Source organism: Mesoplodon densirostris, chromosome 2, assembly GCF_025265405.1.
Source record: "Mesoplodon densirostris isolate mMesDen1 chromosome 2, mMesDen1 primary haplotype, whole genome shotgun sequence".
NCBI classification, from domain to species: Eukaryota; Metazoa; Chordata; class Mammalia; order Artiodactyla; family Ziphiidae; genus Mesoplodon; species Mesoplodon densirostris.
The window spans coordinates 46,916,321-46,942,782 of record NC_082662.1 but is presented as its reverse complement, the minus strand read 5'-3'; the positions used below and the strand labels follow the sequence as shown (position 1 = coordinate 46,942,782).

Genomic DNA, 26,462 nt, shown 5'->3' with positions numbered 1-26,462 from the left:
CAGGTGGCAAGAGCCAAAGCAGTGTCCAGAACAGGGGAGAGGCTGGCCTCACCCCACCCTGCCATCCTCAGCCCAGCTGAAGCATTGGGTCCCTGCTCTGTGATACAGCCTGGAGCAGGTGGCCGAGGTAAGCTGTGGATTGAGAAATGGCTTAGAGGCTCAGTGGGAGGCAGACACTGGGCTATTTGGCTTTGAGGCCTATTATTCCCAGCTTCAAATCTCCCCGGCTCAGAAAGCAGATGGGGGTGTGAGGCCCCAGCAGTCAGAGCTGGGACCCCTGAACTGAAGCTAAAGGAAGACATTCCTCCTGAGGTGCGAGAATGCTTAGCAGCCACAGTGAAAGAGGCTGCTTCGAGAGGTAATAAGTTCCGCATCGCTGGAAGTGTGTGAGCCAGTGGGGAGGGGAAGAATAGGGGGCTACCTGTGTTGGACAAGGGGGCGCTGGTTCCCGGGGTCTCAGGTGGAGGGCAGAGGGAAAGATAAACAAACCCCTTCTCAGGAGCAGAAATGGGGTCAGAACCAGCTCACCCTGACTTCTAGGTCCCTCCCAGCTTGTCAGCTGTTCCATGACCTCTACGAGAGATCTCCATAGACTCTGCTGACATGACTCGTATTTCTTCTGCTGAAGACCACACCAGGCCCAGTTCTGCGAGCTCTGCAGAGAAGGGCGGGCTGGCGGTTGCAGGCTGGGTTCGGGGTGGGGTTCTGGTGGCGGAGCCAGTGCTCCAGCAGGGCCTCCCCGCCTCCTCGCTACTCCACAAACACACCAACCGCACGCCCATCTCAGAGCGGTCGCCTTTTCTCCAGCGCCTTCCCAGCCTGCCCCACACTTCGTTCAGTCTCTGCTCAAACACTACCTTCTCACAGAGGCCTCACCCTGTGAGGTAAGGGCCGACACACCCCGTCCCCAGCTGCTGCTGGCTCGGTGTCCCTTCCTGGTCCCCAGGGGACTGCCTCACCCAAGGTTTCACCTCCTCCCAGGTGGAGGCCAGTGGCCAATGGCTGACATGGGACCTCAAGGCCCCACACTTGGCCTAGATTTGGGATGGCTCTGAAGGGCCACCCGGCACCGAGCTCTCTAGAGGACCCGCGGGGGTCTCAGCTCCCCCTGCCCAGTCACACCCTCCTCCCTTGCTCATGGGTCTCTGGGGAGTGCGCCCCGGTAAGCCTGCTGCCACAGCTCTCCGCCTCAGAGCCTTGCCTTCCGATCCTCTGATATACCTTTCCTTCTGCACCGTCTCCCCACGTTGGAATGTAAACTCCATGACAGCAGGGACCTTGTTTTGCTCGGTGCTCTCTACCTGGGGCCTTGCCTCATGCCTAACACGTGCTAGATGCTCACAGACACCCGTGGAACGAACCAAGTGGCTGAGAGCTTATCATCCTGAGCTGAGGAGTGGACACTGGGATTCTCTGCAGGTTCCCAGACATCTCTGGGAAGAAGGACCCTATAACAGGGTGGTCTTCCAGCAGCCAAGCAGGTAGGCCCCATGAATCACAGTGATTTGTGTATTCATGTTAAAGGGAAGACGGTATGAGACACCCAGGTCACATACACACTTTAAGGGACTTTGTCCCGCCACAAAAGAGGAAGCAGGGAGATGCTGTCTAAAGCCCGAGGTGACCCTGGCCTGCTCCTACGCCAGTCTTGGGCCTGATGCTGAAGGACAGAGCCCAGCAAGTCACAGAGCCTCTGGCGAGCACCTGCCCTACGTCCAGCCTGAGTCAGCCTTGGGAGAGGACAGAGATGGACTAAAGGGCCCCCTGAAGTAATCCCACCTTTTCACGGAGCTTCTGAAAACCTCTAGACCCATCTACTTGAAACCTCCTGGTCAAATGCAGCCTGTTAATCCCAAAGTAGGGAAAACCTGAAAGGGAGGTGCTTTATTCCCACTCTGCAGATGAAGAAACTCAGGATCTGAGTGGAAGGTGGAATATAGGAGACTCTTGGAAATGGCGTTCCCCAGTCCACTGATGCCTGCCGGAAATGAACTGAGCTTTCTAATGGATCAACATGACACTTAAATACACGACCAAATGAGAGTACGTTCACATGTGCTCACAATGCCATTGTCAAAATTTTGGTTCCAAATGCCTGTTGCTTAAAAGTCCAAGTCCCTATAGGGCGACTTTTATACTAATAGTGGGACATCCCCGTCCACCCTCCTCACACAGTCCTCCTGCTTCCTTCTCCCAGACTCGCTCTGACTAGGCGAGTACTCTGTTCTCAAGTCTAAGGCCAAATAGGGCCTGAAAATCGTCCTGTATTTCCTCCCTCCCTGTGTTTGACGAGGAAGGTAAGAGGGTGGGGAGGATAAGGTAGGTGGGCGTTTGGGACTTGGGGAGGTAGGCACAGCTCTATGGAGGAAGCAGCTGTCATCACATATGAACTAACCAGTTCTTCACACTACACCACGTGGTGTCTGAGCCTCAGTCTCCTCACCTGCATGGGGAGGATAGAAACGCCAGTCCTGCCTGCCTCACTTTGCAGACCAGCTGCAAGGTGCTTGAAGGGAGAGAGCAGTGGGTGCCAGGCTCCACAGCTTAGCTGCAAGGTCACAGGGGACAGACCAAGGCCAACCACTAGGGCTGTCCTCATTCCAGGGGCTGGGATGAGCACCCAGGCCTGCCCTGTAACACGGGCACCCTTCCAGGGCAGTCCTCAAGCTGCAAGGTCACCTGCTGACGGCCCACTTACTTGCAGCCTCCGACCCACACGCTCAAGACCCAGGCTGGCTTCGCCCTCTCACTCCCCACTCTCCCACCAGTAGCAAGGGGGCTTCCGCCCCCTCAGCCTGGCTTCAAGCCACCACCATCACTCACCCAAGAATGACCGCAATGGCCTCCAGCTCTACTCGGTACAGTCGCCCTGCCAACTCACCCTCCACACGCCCATAGAGTGTTCTTTAAACAAATCCCTTCGACTCAGCAATTCTGCTTAGGAATTTATCCAATGGCTGCGCGGGCAGAAGCACTCTAAGATACGTGAACAAGGATGCTCACTGCAGCATTATTTGTAATAGCTAACAACTAGAAATAACTCGAATGTCCATCGACAGGTATTAATATAGCTGCTCAAAAAAACAATATAGCTCATATATGCTGATGGGGCAAGATCCTGCGATCCCAAGGTATTAGGTGAAAAAAGGAAGGTGCAGAATGGTCTATAAATAGGATGACACTAAGCAATGTACATATATGCATCCTTATTATACATATACATTTTAATGGCGCTACATGAGAAACTCTTAAGTTGTGGTTACCCTTAGGGAAAAGGACCAAGGTTGCCGTGGGTGGGGGCACAACTTTTATCTGGGGAAGCCTGAAGTGCCAGCATTCAAGGCCCTTGAGAGCTGGCCCCTCCAGCCTCTCCCCCGCCCTCCCTGCGCTCCCCATTTCCAACCACTCCCCAGTGCTCCAGGATCTTTTTCGCCTCCCTGCTTTTGCACACCCGCCGCCTTCCCCAGTAACCCCTTCAAACACACCACCACCAGCCCAATCTGTCCTTTTCCCGGTAAACCCTGCCCCGCCCAGCCTAAAAGGTACCTTGTAAAGTGGAAGGAGCACAACCTGGGAGTCAGGGACACGGGGCTGGAAACAGCACTGTTACGGATGGAGGTGATACGGGCTCCCGGGCCCCTCTTCAGAGTGATCCTCGCACAGCAGGAAGTGTCCTGGCTGCCTGCGCTGAGTAAAGTCCCTCGGGAATCACACTCAGCCCAACAAAGCCACCCCACCCGAGGTCTCTCCCGAACTGGGGGCAGTGTTATCCAGTGACTGGTGACAAGTCACTGGTGTTTGTAGGAAGGCTCAGCACCTCAGCTCCATGAGGACAGCTCTGTTCCGGGGGCCCACGGAGCCGGGAACCAGCCAAGGCCTCAGGTGCAAACTCACTGAGCTCAGTCCCTCCTCCATCCGGTGCTGCTATCATCACTCCCCACAGGTGCTGATCCTCAAGGCTCTCCCCAAGCTTTCACCTGCAAATCTCCATCTCAGGGTTTCCTAGGGGAGTCGACCTACAACACCAGCTGCGTGACCTTCAGCAATTCCTTACACTATCTGCACCTCCTCATCTACAGGGCCCAGAATGCTGCCCGGCACACAGTAGGAATTCAACACTTTTCTTGAATGTGGAAACATTTACCTTGCAAGGGTTTTGTGAGGACTGAACAAGATGCTGTGTATAAGCTGCCTGGCCCAGAGCAGGACTTGATGCTATCTGAACAGAGGCCAGCTGAACCAGGGATGTTCTCAGTCCATTAACCAAGGTACTAGTGAGAAATTTACAATGAATATTCTATTCAGATCTTCTGCAGTCATTGTGGAATGTGTCCACAATTTAAGTAATGCCATAGAACCTAGCGACCATCACAGAACACCTAATATGAAGCAAACAGTGTAGGTCATATTAGCCTCATGTTTCAGATGAAGAAACTGAAACTCAGAGATGAAGATTCTTATTTAAAGTCACAAGGTGGGTCACGGACAAAGCTGGGGTAGGTCAGGTTCCAGGGCCAGCACTTGTGCGGAGGCAGGCTCATGGCAAGGGCCCGCACGCAACTGTGGGTGCCCCTCCTGACGGCACCCCCACAACAAGCACAGGCTCCAGTGCACTGGAAGGGCTCTTTATTGTCAGCGAGACCACCAGCCAAAGGAGCACTGGGCTCCGAGCAGGCCCCAGGCACCACCCAGGCCCCAGGATCCTCAGGGGGAGAGGGGCACAGGGAGCTCCAGGCCTCAGAACGGTCCTTGGCTCACACAGCACCGTGCAAATACAGAGCTAAAAACTTCCTGAATGTCTCTGGCTGGAAACCAGTCGGCCCAACAGGTTCCTGGAAAGAACACAGCCCATTAGGATCCTGCTACTAGGTTTAATGGCAGCAATTAAAACAAAGGTCGGTTTCATGCAAATCCTAAGTGCCTGGATAATAACTGTTTCTTTCTCTCACGACCAAGGAGGAGCGCTGGGGAGCTGGTGCCAAGAGATGCTGGGGGCGCTGGGCTAGCGAGGAGGATATGAAGCATCCCAGAACCTTTCAGCCAAATCGTCTGTTGACATGGCCCAGATCCCTAATCCTGCTCACCTCAACCACCACAAACAAATGTTCTGTTGCCCCTTTTAATTCCCAGGGACAATAATCCCTCATTCCTTCCACACACATTTATCAGGCACCTTCTCTGTATCAGAGCTGTGCCCAGTGCTGGAAACCCAATAATGACTTGAATCTGGCTCCCACCCTCAAGGAGCTTCCAGCCAGGTTTGCAATAGTGATAATACAAGGTGATGGGCCTCATAACAGAAGTAGGAAAAGGATGCTAAGAAAACAGGGGAGAAAATAACTAACTCGTTGACTTCCATACATGGAAGAGAGCATGTATGAATGGGTCTTAAAGGGCAAGTACAACAGAATGGGCCAGAAAGAAAAAAGAAAGGAGACTTCAGAGAGGCCAGTACGTGCACTGGTCCAGAGGCACGAATGAAGGTGGGAAGAGCCAGGGCGAGGCTGGAGCCCAGGGTCCGTGCTGGTGGAGGTGGGGTGGGTGCGGGAAGAGACAGGTAAGGAGGGGTCACGTGACCACACCAGCACAGGCCTGGCACTAAGTCACTATTTTGGAAGGAAGAGGCTGAAAGAAGAGGACCTGAAGACGTGAAGGGGAGAGGGACAGCACAACTAAGAGCAGAGGGACGCGGAGGAGGCTGGTGTGGCCGCACAGGTGAGGGACAATGAATAGTGTCTGGGGCCAAAGAGAAGGGACCAGACCAGTAGGCATTTCAAGGGTAAACAATATTGACAGACACTGGAGAACTCATCACTCCACTAACATACAGATAATGTTCAAAGGCTCAACAACTACATTTAAACAAATCTACTCAGGCCCTGTGTGGGACATGGCTCGTCAGCCACAGATCCAGCAGCACCCCACTCTGTTCTCTCTCATCCCCCAATCCTGTTTTGTCTCTTCAGAGTGCTTATCACTGCCTGATATTACATTATGATTCTATTTAGATACTGCCACTGCCCACTGCACAGAACACAGGCCTGGTCTCTGTCAGCTGAGCACTGAAGGTGCAGCAGGGAGCGACACTGTCATGGAGGAATGAAATGAATGCATCATTCACGGACTCAGCCTTTGAGGAGCTCAGTGCTTGGTTGAACAGAGGAGAAGAACACATAAACAGATAACTATAGGACGGCAGCATGACTGTGCTGTGATGGGGGGACCCAGGGGCTATGGGAATCCACCCTAGGTACTTAAGCAAGGCTGGGATTGGGATGGTGGGTCTTTATGCTAAACCTGGAATGACAAATAGAGGACAAGCAGATGACAGAGAAATGGGGGAGGTTGGGTGGGGGAGAGGGAGGAGGGAGCAAGAAGGAAGCAGCCTCCTCTGTAAAGGGAACAGCACCTACTGGGATCCTGAGCTACTCAGGCAGCAGCGCGTACTGGAGAGCTACAAGGAGCTGGGCGTGGTGGGCGCTGGGGAGCGTGGGAGGTGATGTGAAGAGCGGGCTGGGACCCAGGGTGGAAGGCGCTGTTTTAGGTAATGGGCAGGGCTGAAGTATCCCTCCAGGCAGAGGTCCCGAGCGTGAAGACCCTAAAGCCGGGGCCCCACTCACAAGCATCCCGTCAACCCCACGCCAGGCTCACTCTGGGGAGGGTGAGTCCTGGCCCTGGGCCCATCACCAGGCCAGAGGCGGCTGGACTTACCACAACTGTCTTCCTTCTGACCACCGGGAGACACCAAAAATGCTCATAGAGGAGCTGATCCGAGTCTACCCAGACTAGATTCTTGACACCCTCATCAGAGGCCAGATCTGTGGTGTTCAGCTGTAGCACCAGGAACTGGAAGACACGTCCATCAGTGCCCACACTTTGCACGACTACTGGCTGCTCCAAAACCTTAGTGTCGTTCTGAGAGGAAAAGAGGACAAGTAAATCAAATCAGAAATGGTGGGGTGAAAGGAGCAGCACAAACCAGGCAATTTCTAGCTCTGGCCTTTGAAATAACGCCCCACCCCTCTTTAGTGGTTCCCCCCGCAAGACACTGAAAAGAGAATGCGGAGTTGAGGGCACTGTTCAGGGCCAGGCCTCCTCACCCGCACCCAGCCTGGCTCTGCCTGGCCTCAGATGCCTCGTGGCCCCGGGGTACCTGCTCTTCAACTTGAGCACATTAAAGTACAATTCCTGCCACTGAGAGGTGACTGCCAGGCAAGCTGCACAGTACAGAAGGATGAGCTGGGAGGTTAATGACGGCGAACCCCTCAAAGTCATGGCTGTAACCTGACGGTGACAACAGTGATGTCTATCAAATGTTAACCTGGAGGGTCAACTCGTATAATATATATAATCTCATTCAGCTCTCACTCCATTTGACAGTGGAGGAAACAGACTGGGTGAGGCGGTGACTCATCTGAAGTCACAGCGATGTGTGGCATCAGAACCTACAATGGCTAGTGCTAGACCAGTCACACTTTCCATCTGCCTTACTTTACTCCTCAGGGCTGGGCATCTGGAACGCCCTAAGCCCACCGGCAGGCATCTCACCTGAGCTTCAGCCTCTCAGTGCAACTCTGAGTATACGTCAGATTCCTGAGTGTCCACTCCAGCTGTGTCGGCCCCAGGATTCCACCAGTCAACACATTTGCTGATTACCTCTTTCAATTAGTGCCACTTGGTAACAGTAATACTACTAGCAACCATTTACTGAAGGCCTCTCATGTGCCCGGCATCACACCAGTTCTACATAAAGTCACCTCTAATCTCATAAATCCAGTGGTATATACCCACTTAACAGATGAGAAAACTGAGGTTCAGAGAGATGGTAGAATTTGCTCAAGGTTACGCAGGATCAGACCCCAGGCTATTAAATCACTTGGAATCTTATTGTTCTGGTCTACACCTAGTGTCCCACTGTATCTGATAGTAGCTCCTCTGCCATTCTCAAAAGTATACCAGTCTGGATGACAAATCATGTTCACCCGACTGAGCCTACAGGAGTCCAGTTTGGTGACTGCTATCCACTGGACAAAGATTCAATAGGCAGGCCCCATGAAGCAAAGCATCCTTGATTCAAAGATGCTGCCTACATTCACCGCTCCAGGGCTGAATCTGACATTAGGAATAGCTAATGTCAGACCTCAGTGTAGGCCACACTGGGACCACTGGCCTTAGAAATACCTGTTTTTAGCTGCATGAGAAATAAAAAAGAAAAGTACCTCTAAGTGTTAGCTGAGAATTCTGTATTGACTCTTATCTCCCTCTACAGATCAATAAAACTGCAGGTAGTACATAAATTTCTCAGCAATTTTACCTTTTACACAGAGGCTCTTCCCATAATTGCTCAACTTCACATCCCCAGGAATAATTTGTACCTGGAGGGGTTGGGGGAGGCCTCCTCTCCTACCCAACTGGGTGGCAATTAGTGACAGCATTGCTACCCATGCTCTGCTGGCACAGAAGCTACAATGAGCCTGCAGGCCTGGGACCTGGCATGTGACTATCTCTGCCTCCCTATCCTTGCCCAGAGTCAGGAGGCAGCATGTCCTTTGAAGCTGGAGAGATCAGGGCTCCAATGCTTGCTTCCCTACTCATTAGCTGTGGGATCTTGGGCAAGTTACCAAACCTTCCAGAGCCTTCAGAAAGTATGTCAGAGAATGGGAATTAAGATAACCTCCCAAGGACTGGGAAGACACAAGAAGGTCATATAAAGATGTGACAGCTGCTAATCTCTTAGCTGTGTGACCTTGGGGAAGTTATTGAGCCTCCCTGAGCCTCAGTTGCTTCATCTGTAAAATGAAGCTAATAGTATCTGCCACGGGGGGTTGCTACAAGGATTAAATAATGCAATGGTTCTCAAATTTTAGTGGAGTGTTTTTCAAACTTGAGCTTGTACCAGCATCACCTGGAGGGCTTGTTAACACAGACTCTGCCAGGCCCCACCCCCAGAGCTTCTGATGCAGGACGTCTGGGGTGGGTCTGAGAAGATGCATTTCCAACAAGTCCCCAGATGATGTTCACGCTGCTAATCCATGACCATATTTTGAGAACCACTGCTATAAAGAGCCCTAATTAAATGTTTGGCATGTAGCAGATGCTCAATACAGGCAAGGTCCATACTACTCTCTATCTCATTAGGCTAATCACACTGTACCAACCTCAGTGAGACCAAGTAAGATGGGAAACAGAACATTCTGAAGTCCATCGCTCCTCCAGGAGGGACTTAGGCTCTAATCAAGACCTGGGAGCCCGACAGCAGCCCTCAAAATCATCCCTCCCCTCCCACCCCACAACACATACAAAAACCCAGGGATCTGGTGTCCCAGGCCTGCTTGGGGACTCCCATATTGCCATCCCCTTCCTGGAGGCCTTCGCTCCCCCGCCAGGCTTTCCTCCAATCGTGGGACAGCACTGTGTGACAACCACTCAGCCTGCATTCTGTAACATCTAGGTCCCTGAGACCTCCTCTTAGAATCAAAGGGCTACCATCCAAGTGGTATCTTGGGTCCTCAGAACCTGTCCTGAGTGGGCAGGCAGGTCTGGGCCATCTCCTGCTTCACTTCCTCCTGCCTACCCGAGGGAGCCTTGTGCTCTGGGCTCCAACAGTACATAACAGAGGCAGTGTGCTGGAGCACAGACAACTGAAGCCTTAGGAGTTGGGTTCACCTAGTCCCAATCCTTTCTCCACCACTTACTGCTCTGTAATGCTGGACAAGCCTCCCTGGGATTCAGAGGCATAATCTGAAAAATGGCGATCGCGATGAAACCTTGTGGGTTACTGTGATAGAAAAAAATGAGGCATCTTACGTTAAAGACAAGCACATCGTAGGCCCCCAGCAGATGGCAGCTCATCTCTGTAGGGTGAGTGGAAGTGCCTCTCCCTAAAACTCCTCAGTCAAGCAAAAAAATAAATGCCTCCATGCCCCCTTTCCTTTGAGTAGTGTAAGGCAGGAAACCAACACAATGTAAGGCAGCTCGGTGGTCTTCTCCACATACGTACCCCATAGAGGAGCCGAGCCTGAGCCAGGGCATTGCCAAAGGCAAACAGGATCATCTTGGCCCGCAGCTGATCTGGTTGAAAGCGGTGTGGTCGTAAATTGGCTGACTCCAGCAAATACAGGGTATGGGGATAGGGGTAAGGATAACCCTCCCGGAATCCTGCAAGACATGTCATCATGTGGAGGGGTAGAAAAGATTAATCAGCCTGCCCCAAAGCCTCAGAGAAGCCACCCGACCTCAGCTTAGTGCCAGGCACGACAGAGACTCAGTAGAGGTAGATATTATCACTATAGCTCAGGGGCTGGCAAACGTCAACCTGCCAGCCTAATCTGGCCCATTTTTGAAAATAAAATTTTTACTGGAGCACACCCACATCCACTCATTTACATATGTCTATTATGTAGCTGTGACGGAGACCATACGTGGCTTGCAAAACCTAAAATACCATTTGGTTCTTTACAGAAAATGTTTGCCAACCTGTTCCAGGTGATTCTTGCAGGCTAGCTCTAACTCCACCCCTTTCTCACTCATTCAAGCACACAGATGATAGTGATATTAGAAGGATAACCTGAAATCTATGGTAATTATTTTTTTAAAAAGCACATCACTTGCAAAATTCAATACTTGATTATTAGTAACAAATGACTTGCCTCATACCTCACAACACTATGCTGAGCATCAAAGTTCAGCACTTGTTCATCTCAGCCACAACCCTGCCAGGTCACCACTGCTTCCCCTACATGGCCATGAGCAAACCCTCGGAGGCTGGGGGCTTCTAGAGTGAGTGACCTGGATTAGCGAAAGTGGGTGAAACAGAGTCAGAAAGAGGCTGGGAAAGTGTGGGCTCTGAAAATCCCAGAGAAAAGCACGACTTAAGAAAAAGAGACATGACTTTCCTGTCTGCCTCAGCTCCTCCGCACGTGTGAGTACCCAGCACTCACTCTCTGCCAAGCTCTAACACAGGAACCATGAACAGAGCCCACGTGGTGCCTGCCGCTGCCTTTGAGGGGCTCACCAAGTCTAGCGGGGAGACAGACAGGAAAACTGATCACATCCACACAAAGGGACATGTCAAGACACGAGGGAAGCCAGGGGGCTGTGTGAGGACAGACGAAAGGCCCCTGACCAGACTGCGAGGTTGCAGAGCATTTCTGGGAAGAAGTGAGTCCTAAGATGAATTGTGAGGCTGGAGAGAGGGTTAGAGGGCAGATGAGAAGGCCTTCATGTGATCAGCTAAGGAGTTCAAACTTTATCCAACAGGCAATGGGGAGGTGGGCACGGAGAGCAATGGGATTAAATCTGTGTTCTGTAAAGACGACTCTGGGGCTTCCCTGGTGGCACAGTGGTTGAGAATCTGCCTGCCAATGCAGGGGAGACATGGGTTCAATCCCTGGTCCGGGAAGATCCCACATGCCACGGAGCAACTAAGCCCGTGAGCCACAACTACTGAGCCTGCGCTCTAGAGCCTGCAAGCCACAACTACTGAGCCTGTGTGCCACAACTACTGAAGCCCACACGCCCTAGTGCCCGTGCTCTGCAACAAGAGAAGCCACCGCAACGAAGAGTAGCCCCCACTCTCCACAACTAGAGAAAGCCCGCATGCAGCAACGAAGACTCAATGCAGCCAAAAATAAATAAATAAATAAATAAATTTATCAAACAAAAGACTACTCTGGAACTGTGAACTAGAGGGACCAGAGAGAAAAACAGCCTGGGTCAGACTAACCGGTCGAGAGGTTGTGGTAACAGGCTGGATGAGAGGCAGTAGGGACTGACCGCGGTGTGGCTGTGGAAAGGGAGAGAGGCTAAGGAGGAAGGTGCTACCTTAATGACTGAGTGGATGGCAGGAACTGCAGGCCTGCGCAGCCTGACTCCCTAGTTTCTGTCTTGGCTCACTGGGGAGGTGGTGGTGCTTTAGTTGATGGAGGTGGGATGAAGAGCCCCATTCAAGGACCGTGGGGCTTCCTCCATCCTAGCAGGAGGTTGGCAGAGTTTACAGGGTACACAGAGAGGGGGTGCCTTTCAAGGGAACTATGAATAAAGGAAACATCTGATGCCTGGTCAAAAGCCCCTCAAGCTACCCATTGTAACTGATGTAACAGAATTACTTCTCAGGGGTCAAAAGTAGAGTCAGCCTTTGAGCCAATCCAAACCTCCCTGAGTCTTAGTTTTCTTGCCTATAAAATGGGGTTTACTGGTACCTATCTCACAGGGCTGCTACATGGCTCTTAGGAGAAAATGCACATGAGGTGCCTAGCAGATACTAAGCACCCAGTGTTTCCTTTCTCTTTGCAGAAAGCTTGTCCCTCATCTGCACATTGCCTAAAAGTCAAAGGCTTTGATACTTACCTGTGTCGTCCTTCACATCATAAACATTGCATTCCTGAAGACCCAAAGTGGGAGATATGGGATAGAAGGTCTCAAGAACATGATTCTTAGTAGCTTCTACTTCCTCTCGGGAGGCTATGGGGGGCAGAGGGTCCTTGGCATTCAGTCGGGCTCCACTGGAACCATGGACCTGAATAAGAGTAGACTCTAAAGGGGGAGAAAAACAATTAGTCTAACCTGGTCTAAAGCCTTAGCGAGGCAAAGTCTAAAGCTTTCATCCTGCCATGCTCCTCAAGTCTTTTACAGCTTTACTATCTAATCTGCCTCATCACAGAAAACAGAACTTTGGAAATTCATCCTTGTGCTTATCATGTAAGCAGGTGAGCCTCCTTCACTTGATGTCCGGGTGCCATCCTCTGCCTCTGCCTCTGCCTCTGCCTCTGCTGGGCCTTGGAGTAGACAAGGAAACATCAGATCCAAAGGACTGAGTGGCCTGGCTGAAGTCACAGAACAAGCATGTAACAGGACTGGAGTTGAAATGAAGGTCACATCATTCCTAATCTAGTGATCTTCATTCTAAAGAATAGAAGGGGACATGAGAACAAGATGGTGGAGGAGAAGGACCTGAGCTCACCTCCTCTCACAAAAACACCAAAACAACTAACTGTTGGGCTTCCCTGGTGGTGCAGTGGTTGAGAGTCCGCCTGCCAATGCAGGGAACACGGGTTCGTGCCCTGGTCCGGGAGGATCCCATATGCCATGGAGCGGCTGGGCCCATAAACCTTGGTCGCTGAGCCTGCGCATCCGGAGCCTGTGCTCCGCAATGGGAGAGACCGCAACAGTGAGAGGCCCACGTACTGCAAAAAAAAAATACAACAACAAAAAAAACAACTAACTGCTGAACAACCATCGACAAAAAAGGACTGGAACCTACCAAAAAAGATATTCTACTTCTAAAGACAAAGAAGAAGCCACAACAAGATGGTTGGAGGGGTGCATTCGAAATACAATTAAATCCCACATCCACTGAGTGGGCGACTCACAGACTGGAAAATAATTACATCACAGAGGTTCTCCCACAGGAGTGAGAGTTCTGAGCCCCACAAAAGGCTCCTCAGTCTGGGGGTCTGGCATCAGGAGGAGGAATCCCCAGAGCATTTGGCTTTGAAGGCCAGTGGGGCTTGAGTGCAGGAACTCGACAGGACTGGGAGAAAAAGAAATGCCACTCTTGGAAGGCGGACACAGGGTCTTGTGTGCACCAGGACCCAGGGGAAAAAGCATTGACCTCATAGGAGCCTGGGCCAGACCCACCTGCTGATCTTAGAGGGTCTCCTGGAGAAGTGGGGGGCCGGGGGGCAGCTGTGGCTCACAGCGGGGTCAAGGACACTGGTGGCAGAGGTACTGGAGAGTACTCATTGGCGTGAGCTGTCCTGGAGGCCACCATTTTGATGCCAAGACCTGACCCCACCCAACAGCCCACAGGCTCCAGGGCTGGGATGCCTTCAGTCAAACAACCAACAGGGCGGGAACACAGCCCCGCCCATCAGCACACAGGCTGCTTAAAGTCTTCCTCAGCCCACAGTCCCCTCTAAACACACCCCTTGACACAGCCCTGCCCGCCAGAGGGACAAGACCCAGAGACACCCACCAGTGGGCGAGCACCAGTCCCTCCCACGAGGAAGCCTGCACAAGCCTACATGTAAGAATGGATACTATAAAACTCTTAGAGGAAAACATAGGTAGAATACTGACATAAATTGCAGCAATATCTTTTTTGATCCACCTCCTAGAGTAATGAAAATAAAAACAAAACAAACAAATTGGAAACTAATCAAACTTAAAAGCTTTTATTTATTTATTTATTTATTTATTTATTTTTACGGTACGCGGGCCTCTCACTGTTGTGGCCTCTCCCGTTGCGGAGCACAGGCTCCGGATGCGCAGGCTCGGCGGCCATGGCTCACGGGCCCAGCCGCTCCGCGGCATGTGGGATCTTCCCGGACCGGGGCACGAACCCGTGTCCCCTGCATCGGCAGGCGGACTCTCAACCACTGCGCCACCAGGGAAGCCCCGAACTTAAAAGCTTTTGCACAGTAAAGGAAACCATAAACAAAACAAAAAGACTACACACAGAATGGGAAAAAGTATTTGCAAACAATGCGACTGGCAAGGGATTAATCTCCAAAATATACAAACAGCTCATGCAGCTCAATATCAAAAAAACAACCCAATCAAAAAATGAGAAGATCTAAATAGACATTTCTCCAAAGAAGACATACAGATGAACAAAAAGCACATGAAAAGATACTCAACATCACTAATTATTAGAGAAATGCAAATCAAAACTATTAAGAGGTAGCACCTCACACCAGTCAGAATGGCCATCATCAAAGTCTACAAACAGGGACTTCCCTGGTGGCACAGTGGTTGAGAGTCTGCCCACCAATGCAGGGGACACGGGTTTGATCCCTGGTCTGGGAGGATCCCACATGCCACGGAGCAACTGAACCCATGCGCCACAGCAGCTGAGCCTGCGCTCTGCAGCCCGCGAGCCACAGCTACTGAGCCCGTGTGCCACAACTGCTCAGGCCCGCACTCCTGGAGGCTGTGCTTGGCAACAGGAGAGGCCACTGCAATGAGAGGCCCGTGCACCACAGTGAAGAGTAGCCCCCGCTCACCACAACTAGAGGGAGCCCGCGCACAGCAGCAAGGGCCCAATGCAGCCAAAAATAAATAATACAATAAGTAAATTAAAAAAACAGTCTACAAACAATAAATGCTGGAGAGGGTGTGGAGAAAAGGGAACCCTCCTACACTGTTTATGGGAATGTAACTTGGTACAGCCACTATGGAGAACAGTATGGAGGTTCCTTAAAAAACTAAAGATAGAGCTACTACCGTATGATCCAGCAATCCCACTCCTGGGCATATATCCAGAGAAAATCATACTTCCAAAAGATACACGCACCCCAGTGTTCACTGCAGCACTATTTACAATAGCCAAGACGTGGAAGCAACCCAAATTTCCATCAACAGAGGAATGGATAAAAAAGATACATATATACAGTGGAATAATGGTACATATATACAATGGAATATCACTCAGCCATAAAAAAGAATGAAATAATACCATTTGTGCAAGATGGATGGCCTAGAGATTATCATACTAAGTGAAGTAAGTCAGAGAAAGACAAGTATCATATGCTATCACTTTTATGTGGAATCTAAAAAAATGACACAAATGAACTTATTTACAAAACAGAAACAGACTCACAGACTTAGAAACAAACTAATGGTTACCAAAGGGGAAAGGTGGGGGGTAGGGATAAATTAGGTGATTGGAATGAACATATACATACTACTATATATAAAACAGATAATCAGGGGCTTCCCTGGTGGTGCAGTGGTTGAGAATCTGCCTGCCAATGCAGGGGACACGGGTTCGAGCCCTGGTCTGGGAAGATACCACATGCCAGCCACGGAGCAACTAAGCCCGTGTGCCACAACTACTGAGCCTGTGCGTCTGGAGCCTCAACAGAGGCCACGACAGTGAGAGGCCCGCGCACCGCGATGAAGAGTGGCCCCCGCTCGCCGCAACTAGAGAAAGCCCTCACACAGAAACGAAGACCTAACACAGCCATAGCTAGCTAGCTAGATAAATAGATAAATAAATAAATAAATAAAACCTCACCTCCTCTAGGAAGCCTCCCCCAATTCTTTCCATAAAAAAAAAAAAGAAAAACAGATAATCAACAAGGACCTACTGCAATAACGTATATAGGAAAAGAATCTGAATAGATATACGTATATGTATAACTAAATCACTTTGATACACACCTGAAACTAACAAAACATTGTAAGTCAACTATACTGCAATATAAAATTAAAAATTAAAAAAAAGGATTAGTTAAGAATAGTTTTTATCCTAAAAGAAAAAATAAAAAAAACATTTGTTAAGGTGTTAATCCCGGGTTTCTTGAGAGAGGGACTGACCAATGCACTCTTCTTCCTGTGTTCTCTTTCCAATGAGCCTTGAGGCCTGGGGATCTCTGTGGGCTCAGAGGCTGTGGGTTCAGACCTTCCCAGGCACCTGCGTTAAGCTGGGGACGCAGAAATGAGTGAGAGTAACTCTCTGCTTTCACGGAGCTGGCTAGGGAGTACAACAAAAGTATGAACCACACTCAGAGATAGCAGAGGTGGGGAAAACTGACCTCTTCTGGGATGCCTGAGAAGCTTCCTGAAGGAACCAATGCCTTTAAACTTGCTTCTGAAAGATGGATAAGCGCAGAGCTTCTCAACATTGGCGCTCTTCACATTTTGGACGAGGTAATTCTTTGGTGAGGGAGACTGTCCTATGCACTGTATATATCTGGCAGCATCCCTGGCCTCTACTCACTAGATGCCAATAGAACTTCCACTACCAGCCCCGGCTCTGGTTCAAGTTATGACAAACAAAAATGTCTCCAGACAATACCAAATCCCCCCTAGAGGGTAAAACCGCCCTTGGTTGAAAACTGCTGTGTCAAGAGTTTGCCAGGCAGAGAAAAGGGAGGAAACTGTTCTAGTGAAGGAGGAGTAACATGTTCCACAACACAAAGCATGCTGCTCCATGGCAGAGCTTAGGGAAATAAGTCCAGATAACTGGAGTATGATATGGTAGGAAGGAGGGATGGAGAGAGAGAAGTACTGAAACTACAGGCTAAGGAGAAAGGCTACGAAATCCAGGAAAAGGGCCAGATTGCCCTCAACAGCTCAGAGTAAAAAAAAAAAAAAAAAAATAGAGCCAGTCAGAAAGCCTCACTTAAGTCAGATTAGCATATTTGCCACAGAGAGACATAGGTGTATGAGGAAATGAACTGACATCTGACTGAGCAGCAAGCCTGCTTGCTGTGAATGTGTCCAGATGCCCTTCATAGAGGTCCCCACAGGAGGCCAAATGCCATCTGGAAAGACTCCTGGAGAATGGCCTCCTAAGGATTCTCCGTGGGGTCAAACCTTCCTCGTGGTGCTTGGGTTTTGAGAAATACAAATCAAATACTACAAATCGCAATGTGATGGTAACTGACCAAGGCTGATGATCCTATCTGTCTAAAAACTGGTTCAGCCATAGCAAAGATCAATAAAACTAGAAGTTGGTTCTTTGAGAAGATAAACAAAATTGATAAACCTTTAGCCAGACTCATCAAGAAAAAAAGGGAGGACTCAAATCAATGAAATTAGAAATGAAAAAGGAGAGATTACAACTGACACTGCAGAAATACAAAATATCATAAGAGACTGCTACAAGCAACTATATGCCAATAAAATGGACAACCTGGAAGAAATGGACAAATTCTTGGAAAAGTACAACCTTCCAAGATTGAACCAGGAAGAATTAGAAAATATAAACAGACCAATCACAGGTAATGAAATTGAAACTCTAATTAAAAATCTTCCAACAAACAAAAGTCTACGACCAGATGGCTTCACAGGTGAATTCTACCAAACATTTAGAGAAGAGTTAACATCTATCCTTCTCAAACTCTTCCAAAAAATTGCAGAGGAACACTCCCAAACTCTTTCTATGAGGCCATCATCACCCTGATACCAAAACCAGACAAAGATATCACAAAAAAAGAAAATTACAGACCAATATCACGGATGAAGATAGACTCAAAAATCCTCAACAAAATACTAGCAAACAGAATCCAACAACACATTAAAAGGATCATACACCATGATCAAGTGGGATTTATCCCAGGGACGCAAGGATTCTTCAGTATACGCAAATCAATGTGATACACCATATTAAAAAATTAAAGAATAAAAACCATATGATCATTTCAGTAGATGCAGAAAAAGTTTTTGACAAAATTCAACACGCATTTATGATAAAAACTCTCCAGAAAGTGGGCACAGAGGGAACCTACCTCAACATAATAAGAGCCATATACAGCAAACCCACAGCAAACATCATTCTCAGTGGTAAAAAACTGAAAGCATTTCCTCTAAAATCAGGAACAAGACAAGGATGTCCACTCTCGCCACTATTATTCAACACAGTATTGGAAGTCCTAGCCACAGCAACCAGAGAAGGAAAAGAAATAAGAGGAATACAAATTGGAAAAGAAGAAGTAAAACTGTCACTGTTTGCTGATGACATGATGCTATACATAGAAAATCCTAAAGATGCCACCAGAAAACTACTAGAACTAATCAATGAATTTGGTAAGGTTGCAGGATACAAAATTAACGCACAGAAATCTCTTGCATTCCTATACACTAACAATGAAAGATCAGAAAGAGAAATTAAGGAAACAATCCCATTTACCATCGCAACAAAAAGAATAAAATACCTAGGAATAAAACCTACCTAAGGAAGCAAAAGACCTGTACTCAGAAAACTGTAAAACACTGATGAAAGAAATCAAAGATAACATAAACAGATGGAAAGATAAACCATGATCCTGGATTGGAAGAATCAATATCGTGAAAATGACTGTACTACCCAAAGCAATCTACAGGTTCAATGCAATCCCTATCAAATTACCAATGGCATTTTTCAGAGAGCTAGAACAAGAAATTTTACAATCTGTATGGAAATACAAAAGACCCCAAATAGCCAAAGCAATCTTAAGAAAGAAAAACAGAACTGGAGGAATCAGGCTCCTTGACTTCAGACTATACTACAAAGCTACAGTAATCAAGACAGTATGGTACTGGCACAAAAACAGAAATACAGATCAATGGAACAGGATAGAAAGCCCAGAGATAAACCCACGCACATATGGTCACCTTATCTTTGACAAAGGAGGCAAGAATATACAGCAGAGAAAAGACAGCCCTTCAATAAGTGGTGCTCGGAAAAATGGATGGGTACATGTAAAAGAATGAAATTAGAACACACCCTAACGCCATAAACAAAAATAAACTCAAAATGGATTAAAAACCTACATGTAAGGCCAAACACTATAAATCTCTTAGAGGAAAACATAGGCAGAACACTCCATGACATAAATCACAGCAAAATCCTTTTTGACCCACCTCCTAGAGCAAAGGAAATAAAAGAAAAATAAACTAATGAAACTTAAAAGCTTTTGCACAGCAAAGGAAGCCATACACAAGACAAAAAGACAGCCCTCAGAATGGGAGAAAATATTTGCAAATGAAGCAACTGACAAATGATTAATCTCCAAAATATACAAGCAGCTCATGCAACTCAATATCACAAAAACAAACAACCTAATCCAAAAATGGGTGGAAGACCTAAATAGACATTTCTCCAAAGAAGACATACAGATGGCCAACAAATACAAGAAAAGATGCTTAACATCACTAATCACTAGAGAAATGCAAATCAAAACCACAATGAGGTATCACCTCACACTGGTCAGAACAGCCATCATCAAAAAATCTAGAAACAATAAATGCTGGAGAGGGTATGGAGAAAAGGAAACCCTCACACACTGTTGGTGGGAATGTAAATTGATACAGCCACTATGGAGAACAGTATGGAGGTTCCTTAGAAAACTAAAAATAGGACTATCACATGACCCAGCAATCCCACTACTGGGCATATACCCCGAGAAAACCATAATTAAAAAAGATACAGGTGGGCTTCCCTGGTGGCGCAGTGGTTGAGGGTCCACCTGCCGATGCAGGGCACATGGGTTCGTGCCCCAGTCCGGGAGGATTCCACATGCTGCGGAGCAGCTGGGCCCGTGAGCCATGGCCATTGAGCCTGCGCATCTGGAGCCTGTGCTCCGCAACGGGAGAGGCCACAGCGGTGAGAGGCCCACATACCACACACACACAAAAAAAGGTACAGGTACCACAATGTTCACTGCAGCACTATTTACAATAGCCAGGACATGGAAGCAACCTAAATGTGCATCAACAGGTGAATGGATAAAGAAGATGTGGCACATATATACAATGGAATATTACTCAGCCATAAAAAGGAATGAAATTGAGTTATTTGTAGTGAGGTGGATGGACCTAGAATCTGTCATACAGTGAAGTCAGTCAGAAAGAGAAAAACAAATACAGCATGCTAACACATATACATGGAATTTAAAAAAGCAGTACCGATGAACCTAGTGGCAGGGCAGGAATAAAGACACAGACATAAAAGAACGGACTTGAGGGCACAGGTCGGGGGGAAGGGGAAGCTGAGATGAAGTGAGAGAGTATACACTACCAAATGTAAAATGGATGGCTAGTGGGAAGCTGCTGCATAGCACAAGGAGATCAACTTGATGCTTTGTGACGACCTAGAGGGATGGGATAGGGAGGGTGGGAGGGAGGCTCAAGAGGGAGGGGATATGGGGATGTATGTATACATATAGCTAATTCACTTTGTTGTACAGCAGAAACTAACACAACATTGTAAAGCATTTATACTCCAATAAAGATGTGGGGGAAAAAAAATTGGTTTGGCCAACAGCACTGTCATTTAATTAGCATGTGTCCTCCCTTACTTGGTATGCAAACATCATACCCACACCTCAAGAACAGTTTTCTCAAGTATTTCCTGTTTCCTCACACATAATGTGAAAGGAAGATAAATGTGCCTGGACCTCTCCTAACCTTGGGTTTTAGATTCTCCCCACAGACCACTCTACTGTGGTTTCCAATTCAATTCCCTCCACATCCCTCCTCCAGCAACAGCTCCAAATGGGGCAGTTTAATTAGAGGTAATACTTGATAATGGGCCAACAAGTACTCCTCTATTAATGAGGTTCACTAACTTCCTTAGTGGTGCCATTACCTCTACAAAGCTGACTCCTTGCCAGGAAGTCCATACTCAAAGGGCAAGTTGGAGAAACCTGACCAAGCAGATGTCCTGAAAACCCCAAATTACTCCACAGCTGGTTTCCCTGCTCCAGGATTCCACCAAAGACAGCACTTGTGATCTCAGAACATCCCTGTCTAAAACATCTGAGGTTTGGTATTAATTCACCCGTCCCTTCAGTCAGCACCTTTTGTGTGGCATGAACTGTAGACACTGTGGACAAAAATGAATATGACACAGTCTCTATCATCAGAAGTTCAGTTTAGTGGGACAGACAGAAAAGATGTTAGATAATCACAATATAGTATAATGTGTGTTATGATAAAAGTAGGCATATGGACACAAGGAGCACAGAGCTAACCTGTGGATTCACATGGGAAGGGGGCTTGAGCTGAGTCATGCAGACACGTAGAATTTAGTCAAATGAGGAAAGAAGAAAAGAGCATTCCAGACAGAACGTACAGCACATGCAAAGGCAAAGCTTGATGCCAAAAAGCTGCAAGTGGCTAAGTGTAAACTGGGAATGGATGTGGGGGTAGGAGAGCAGGAGATAAGACTAGAAAGACCAGGTGGTGGCCAAATCACAGAAAGCCTTGGATACCATGATAAATGGTCAAGCTATTGCGAGACAATAAAGGATTTGAAACAGGGAAGGGACATAAGACAACCTGCACTTTAGAAAGATCATTCTAGCAGCTATGTGGAAAATGGATTTGGAAAATGAGAAAAGCATGAATGGAGTAAGAAGGCTCTTGCAGTAGAATACGAGCTTTGGAGTGCAGATTGTATGTTTTATTACTTCCTTATCTTCAACATTTAGGCACTGAGAGGCACTCAACAGATACGGTTTGAATTAAGTCTTGAAAAGAAATGATTAAAAAAGAAAATGGTTGGGGCTTCCGTGGTGGCGCAGTGGTTGAGAGTCCACCTGCCGATGCAGGGGACATGGGTTTGTGCCCCGGTCCGGGAAGATGCCACATGCCGCGGAGCAGCTGGGCCCGTGAGCCATGGCCGCTGAGCCTGCGCATCCGGAGCCTGTGCTCCGCAATAGGAGAGGCCACAACAGTGAGAGGCCCGTGTACCGCAAAAAAAAAAAAAGAAAAAAGAAAAAGGCTGGGTTATGGCTAATGAAATGACACTGAGGATGTCATTTCAATGTCTGAGCCACAAAACTGGACCATGAAGGATGGGAGTGAGAATAGGTATGGCAGCAGGGAAGGGAATATAAGCTGGTGATGGGGCTAAGAGCAGAAAGACAATGAACAGACAAAGGCTTTCTGCTATACAGGAGGACCAACCTCGATTCCAAGTGGTGGATAACGTGTTGTTTTGGGCACAGATCCGTCTGGCCAGAGAAGGATGCTTGAGAATCTGGGATTTACACAGCTGTATCAGACTGTCCACAATGACTGGGCTTGGAGAAAAGAAGAGACATTTGGAGATGTAAAGCAACAGGCTGACTCCAAGATCCATCAGTTGGAAACCTTATTGACTTGGGGGAGACTTACCAGTAGGTCTCTCTCTTGGGGATGTCTTCAGTAGAGTGCCAGAGACGAGCGTGAAAGATCACATTCAGAACACATTCATCTTGGTTCTCTATGTGGTTCCTTGGATCGTCAGCAAGGCTAAGCACTTTCTCAGGAAGGCCTTCTATTAACTTGGTCTTGGTAAGCCAGAGAGCCTGCTTTACACCTTTAGAGTCATCAGTCACAAAAAACCAAAACCAAAAAAAAAAAATCATTCAGGAAGAGATGCTTACCCCTGCCGGGTAGCATTTTGGGGAAAAAGCAGCCTTGAGAGAGAGATGGGATTTGTTCCTACATCTGAGGGGTCAGAACTAAAATAAAGAGAAGCTATGAGAGCCAGATTTCAACTCAGCTTCAGGAATGACTATCTAAAGACAGTTAACAGTTGATTGAGGCAGTGAGTACTTGCCCCAGGAGGAATTCAAACAGCCACTAAGATGGCTGAGATCATGAGGCTGAATCTTGCAGGCAAGGATTTGTTTGTTACCTGCAGAATTCAGACCCCAGATTACAGGACTAGATCAATAGATGCCTACCTCTCAAAACCTAGATCCTTTCTATTAACCCACACCCTAGTCCCTGACTGGAAAAGCTCATGTCTGCCAAATATACGTCATTTAACAGATATGGGCCCAGGATTAAGTGCGTACTGTTCTATCAAGGGAAAGAGCTTTTGGAAATTATGGAAATAACTTCTGGATCATGAATAACTTGAGGAGCCCTGAGTTTGGGAGCACTAGATAATCTTTTGCATCTGACTCTGAGATTCTGTAACAAGCTATTTTATAAGCAGATTTTTGTATGAAGCCCTATGAAATGTACTGTGGTATTTGTCAAAAGAATCATACTGAGGATCCTGCTCAATTTATTATGCAGGGTCCTCCCTGAGACCTTCTGAACGTCTCCCTGGCCTCTGTACAGGAAGGTTGGGCTTTTCCTGGGTAGAGTACTGTTTTGTCTTTTGGACATGGTGAATTGCATAACTCACAATGTTTCTCTATACGAGGGGTCAAACTTTTTCTTAAAGGGCCAGACAGTAAATATTTTCAGCTTCTGGGCCGCACAGTCTCTGTCATAACTACTCAGCTCTGCCACTGTAGCACGAAAGCAGCCATAGGTAATAAGTAAACAGGTGTGCATGGTTTCGCTATAATAAAGCTATTTATAGAAATAGGCAACTGGCCTAGTCAGCAGACCCCATCTCTGTACCATTTGTTGACTGCTAGCAAGCTGAGAGTCAACTTTGGGGCTCCCCTGGACAAGTACAACCTCACAGAATGGATTTTTTTGTATTCATTGTTTCATTTTTCCTTTGTGCTGATCCCCTCACCTATTTTTAATTTAATCTGGCTGTGCTATAAAATTTCTGTAAGATGCCCAAAATACTCTTCAGGAAAAGAAGGAGTATAAATAAACTAAAAGATTTGATTCAGAGTGCTTAGTCTCTAAAAACTAAACTAATTTAACGCCCTTACTCTCAGCGGGATGGGCTGTGGTGCAGGCTACTCATCCCAGTTGAAAAAACATCACTCGACTCAGAAATATATCTTCATTTGAAAAACTATGTCTGGGATGAAAGCAAACTTAGCACACTTTGAGGGAAACACCCTCAGACAATTTCTTCTGTGGTGATAAATGAAAGGTAATGAGACTTTTCACTTTAAGGCTCATACGACATCAGAAACACAAATATTTAGAAATGTTAACTTCTGGATTTTGTGGTACAGCAGAAAGAACCCTGGACTGGGGGTCGGGTAACCTGACTTTTAGTCCCAACACTGCCACTGTTCCTTAAACTTGAAAATGGATAAAATACTAAGAATTTACGGTTCACTAGTATATGAATAATATGTAAGAGCTGTCATTTAGTGAACATTACCATCTACTCTGTGCCAGGAGCTTTAACTACAAGTTGGATGGGATTTTATGGAATGGAGGATGAAACTCAAGAGACTAAGGAATTTGTTTCAAGTCCCAAACCTCGTAAGCAATGGGGCTGGGAGGAGAACCTGAGTCTGTCTATGTTAAAGCCCATGATCTCTCCATTACCCCAATCTGCTTATCTAGCCCTGTATCTTGCAGTTTTATTACAGACTTTACAGAACCTCTCTGCATATGGTGAAAGCATAGGGTTTGTTTTCAGCCTAGTCAAACAAGTTAACCTTAACTTCTAAGACACAGCTAATGCATTTCATCCACATGGTAATGTTACCAGGGTCACTCAAGGGTGCCAAGTCTTGTGAGGTACTTCACAGCACCCTGTGAGGATACTGGAAGTGTTTAAAGGCCAAAAAAACAGCTTTCAGGAATGGGTTTGAGCAGCTTAAGAGGCTGGCCAGTTGACATAAGTTTTTTTCAAACCTGGGATTTATTATCTGGCTTAGTCCCCAAATCCTGCCAGGTCTCTTTCTTTCCTAATCACTTACTGGAAAATTCTGCTCCCACTTACCTGGACCATTTTGTGTTTTCAGGACCTGTCCTAACCCCACTCTGATTTAGGGACTAAGGAAGAATGAGGAGGAAAAAATGGGTAAGAGGACTCTCAATAAACAACCCCTTCCAGGGACTCTGGAACATAATTTCTGGTACTGCCCCAGACATACAGATGGTTTTGGCTAAAGTCATTTTGACCTGTTCTTAGTGAGAGTGAAAGGGAGCAGAAGTGGACTAGATGGATTTTAGGTCCAGATCCTTTCCCTGAAAACATCTCAGCTCTGACCGTTGACAAAGGACATCGACCTGGGAAACCAGAGGTGTAGCCCTGGCTTCACTAGTAACCCACAGTGCACCTGTGAGCAGATCACTGGCAAATCACTTCCCCTCTGTCACAATTACCAATCCTAATTACCAATTAACTTGATTGACTAGCCTGAAATGAGGCGATAGGCCTGCAGATTAAGTCCTGTTTCTGTTGTCTCTTTGCACTATAATCCCCCTCCAACTAGTTCTCAAACATAGTTACATCTCCAGGGTGCAAGAGCTGGGTCAATGTGAACCACCTAGTCAAAACCACTCATTTCACAGGAAATGGAGGCTCAGGAAGCTTCAGTCACTTGCCCAAAATCACAGAGAGGGTGAGGGGCAGGGCTAGGCCTAGAAACCAGATCTTGTCACTTGGCCACTAAAACTCTAATACTCCCTCACACATACTGCTCTTTACATCTCACTTAATCCTAACAATTCGCATAAGATGAGAATCAATATCGGGCCATTTCGCAGACGGAGAAACCGAGACCCACAGAGTTTCAGCGTCTTGCCCAAGGCCACAGAAGGTCGGGGTCAGTGCTGGTAGAGGACCAAGGTCCCCTCCCGCCCGTCCTGGGGCCTCACCCTCAAGGAGGCGGCAACGCTGGTGGAAAAGGTAGCAGGCCTGGTCTTTGTACAGCGGGTGCTCGTGAAGCGGGGGCAAGCGGCGGAACTTCGAGGGCGTCCAGCCAGGGTCCCAGGGCGGGAAGATTGGCCGCGCCAGACCGGGCATAAAGTGCATCTTCCCCGCGTAGGTGATGGGCTCCAGTCCAGGAATCTCGTACACTCTGTCCGGGGGAGGAGGCTCGGGCTTCCGCGTGGAGCGCACGCCCCACTCGTATGCCCCGCGTCTTGGGGCCCACCAGCTCCCAAGACCGAGCCGCCCGGGGCGAGCAAGCGGCAGCCTTGCTGACCTCGACGCCAACGCCATACCGATCTGGTCTCTTCAAGACCTCCACCTGGACGCCGCCATCTTCCCGCGCTCAAGGCCTGCTGGGAACGAAAGGAGCCGAACGCCGAGACTCGTTTTATGAGTGGCAGCCACTTTAACCAATCATCGTCAGGACATCCTTGTCTTGCCCCACCCTGCA

The 26,462-nt window shown here is 48.0% G+C and overlaps 1 protein-coding gene across 2 annotated transcripts; it reads right to left on the bottom strand.

The window, feature by feature from the left end:
• Positions 1-4,609: 4,609 nt before the first annotated feature.
• MRPL37 (mitochondrial ribosomal protein L37) lies at positions 4,610-26,359 on the bottom strand. 2 transcript variants are annotated; one of them, XM_060089841.1, is made up of 7 exons: positions 25,957-26,359; positions 22,609-22,792; positions 22,399-22,514; positions 12,349-12,534; positions 10,001-10,158; positions 6,712-6,915; positions 4,610-4,832 (listed from the first exon to the last, which is right to left on the bottom strand). In XM_060089841.1, exons 1-7 carry the CDS (start codon positions 26,300-26,302, stop codon positions 4,755-4,757), a joined length of 1,272 nt encoding a protein of 423 aa, XP_059945824.1. In that variant the 5' UTR covers positions 26,303-26,359; the 3' UTR covers positions 4,610-4,754. The 2 variants fall into 2 exon arrangements, with proteins under 2 accessions (XP_059945824.1, XP_059945825.1); XM_060089842.1 differs by lacking the exon at positions 12,349-12,534.
• Positions 26,360-26,462: the final 103 nt, after the last annotated feature.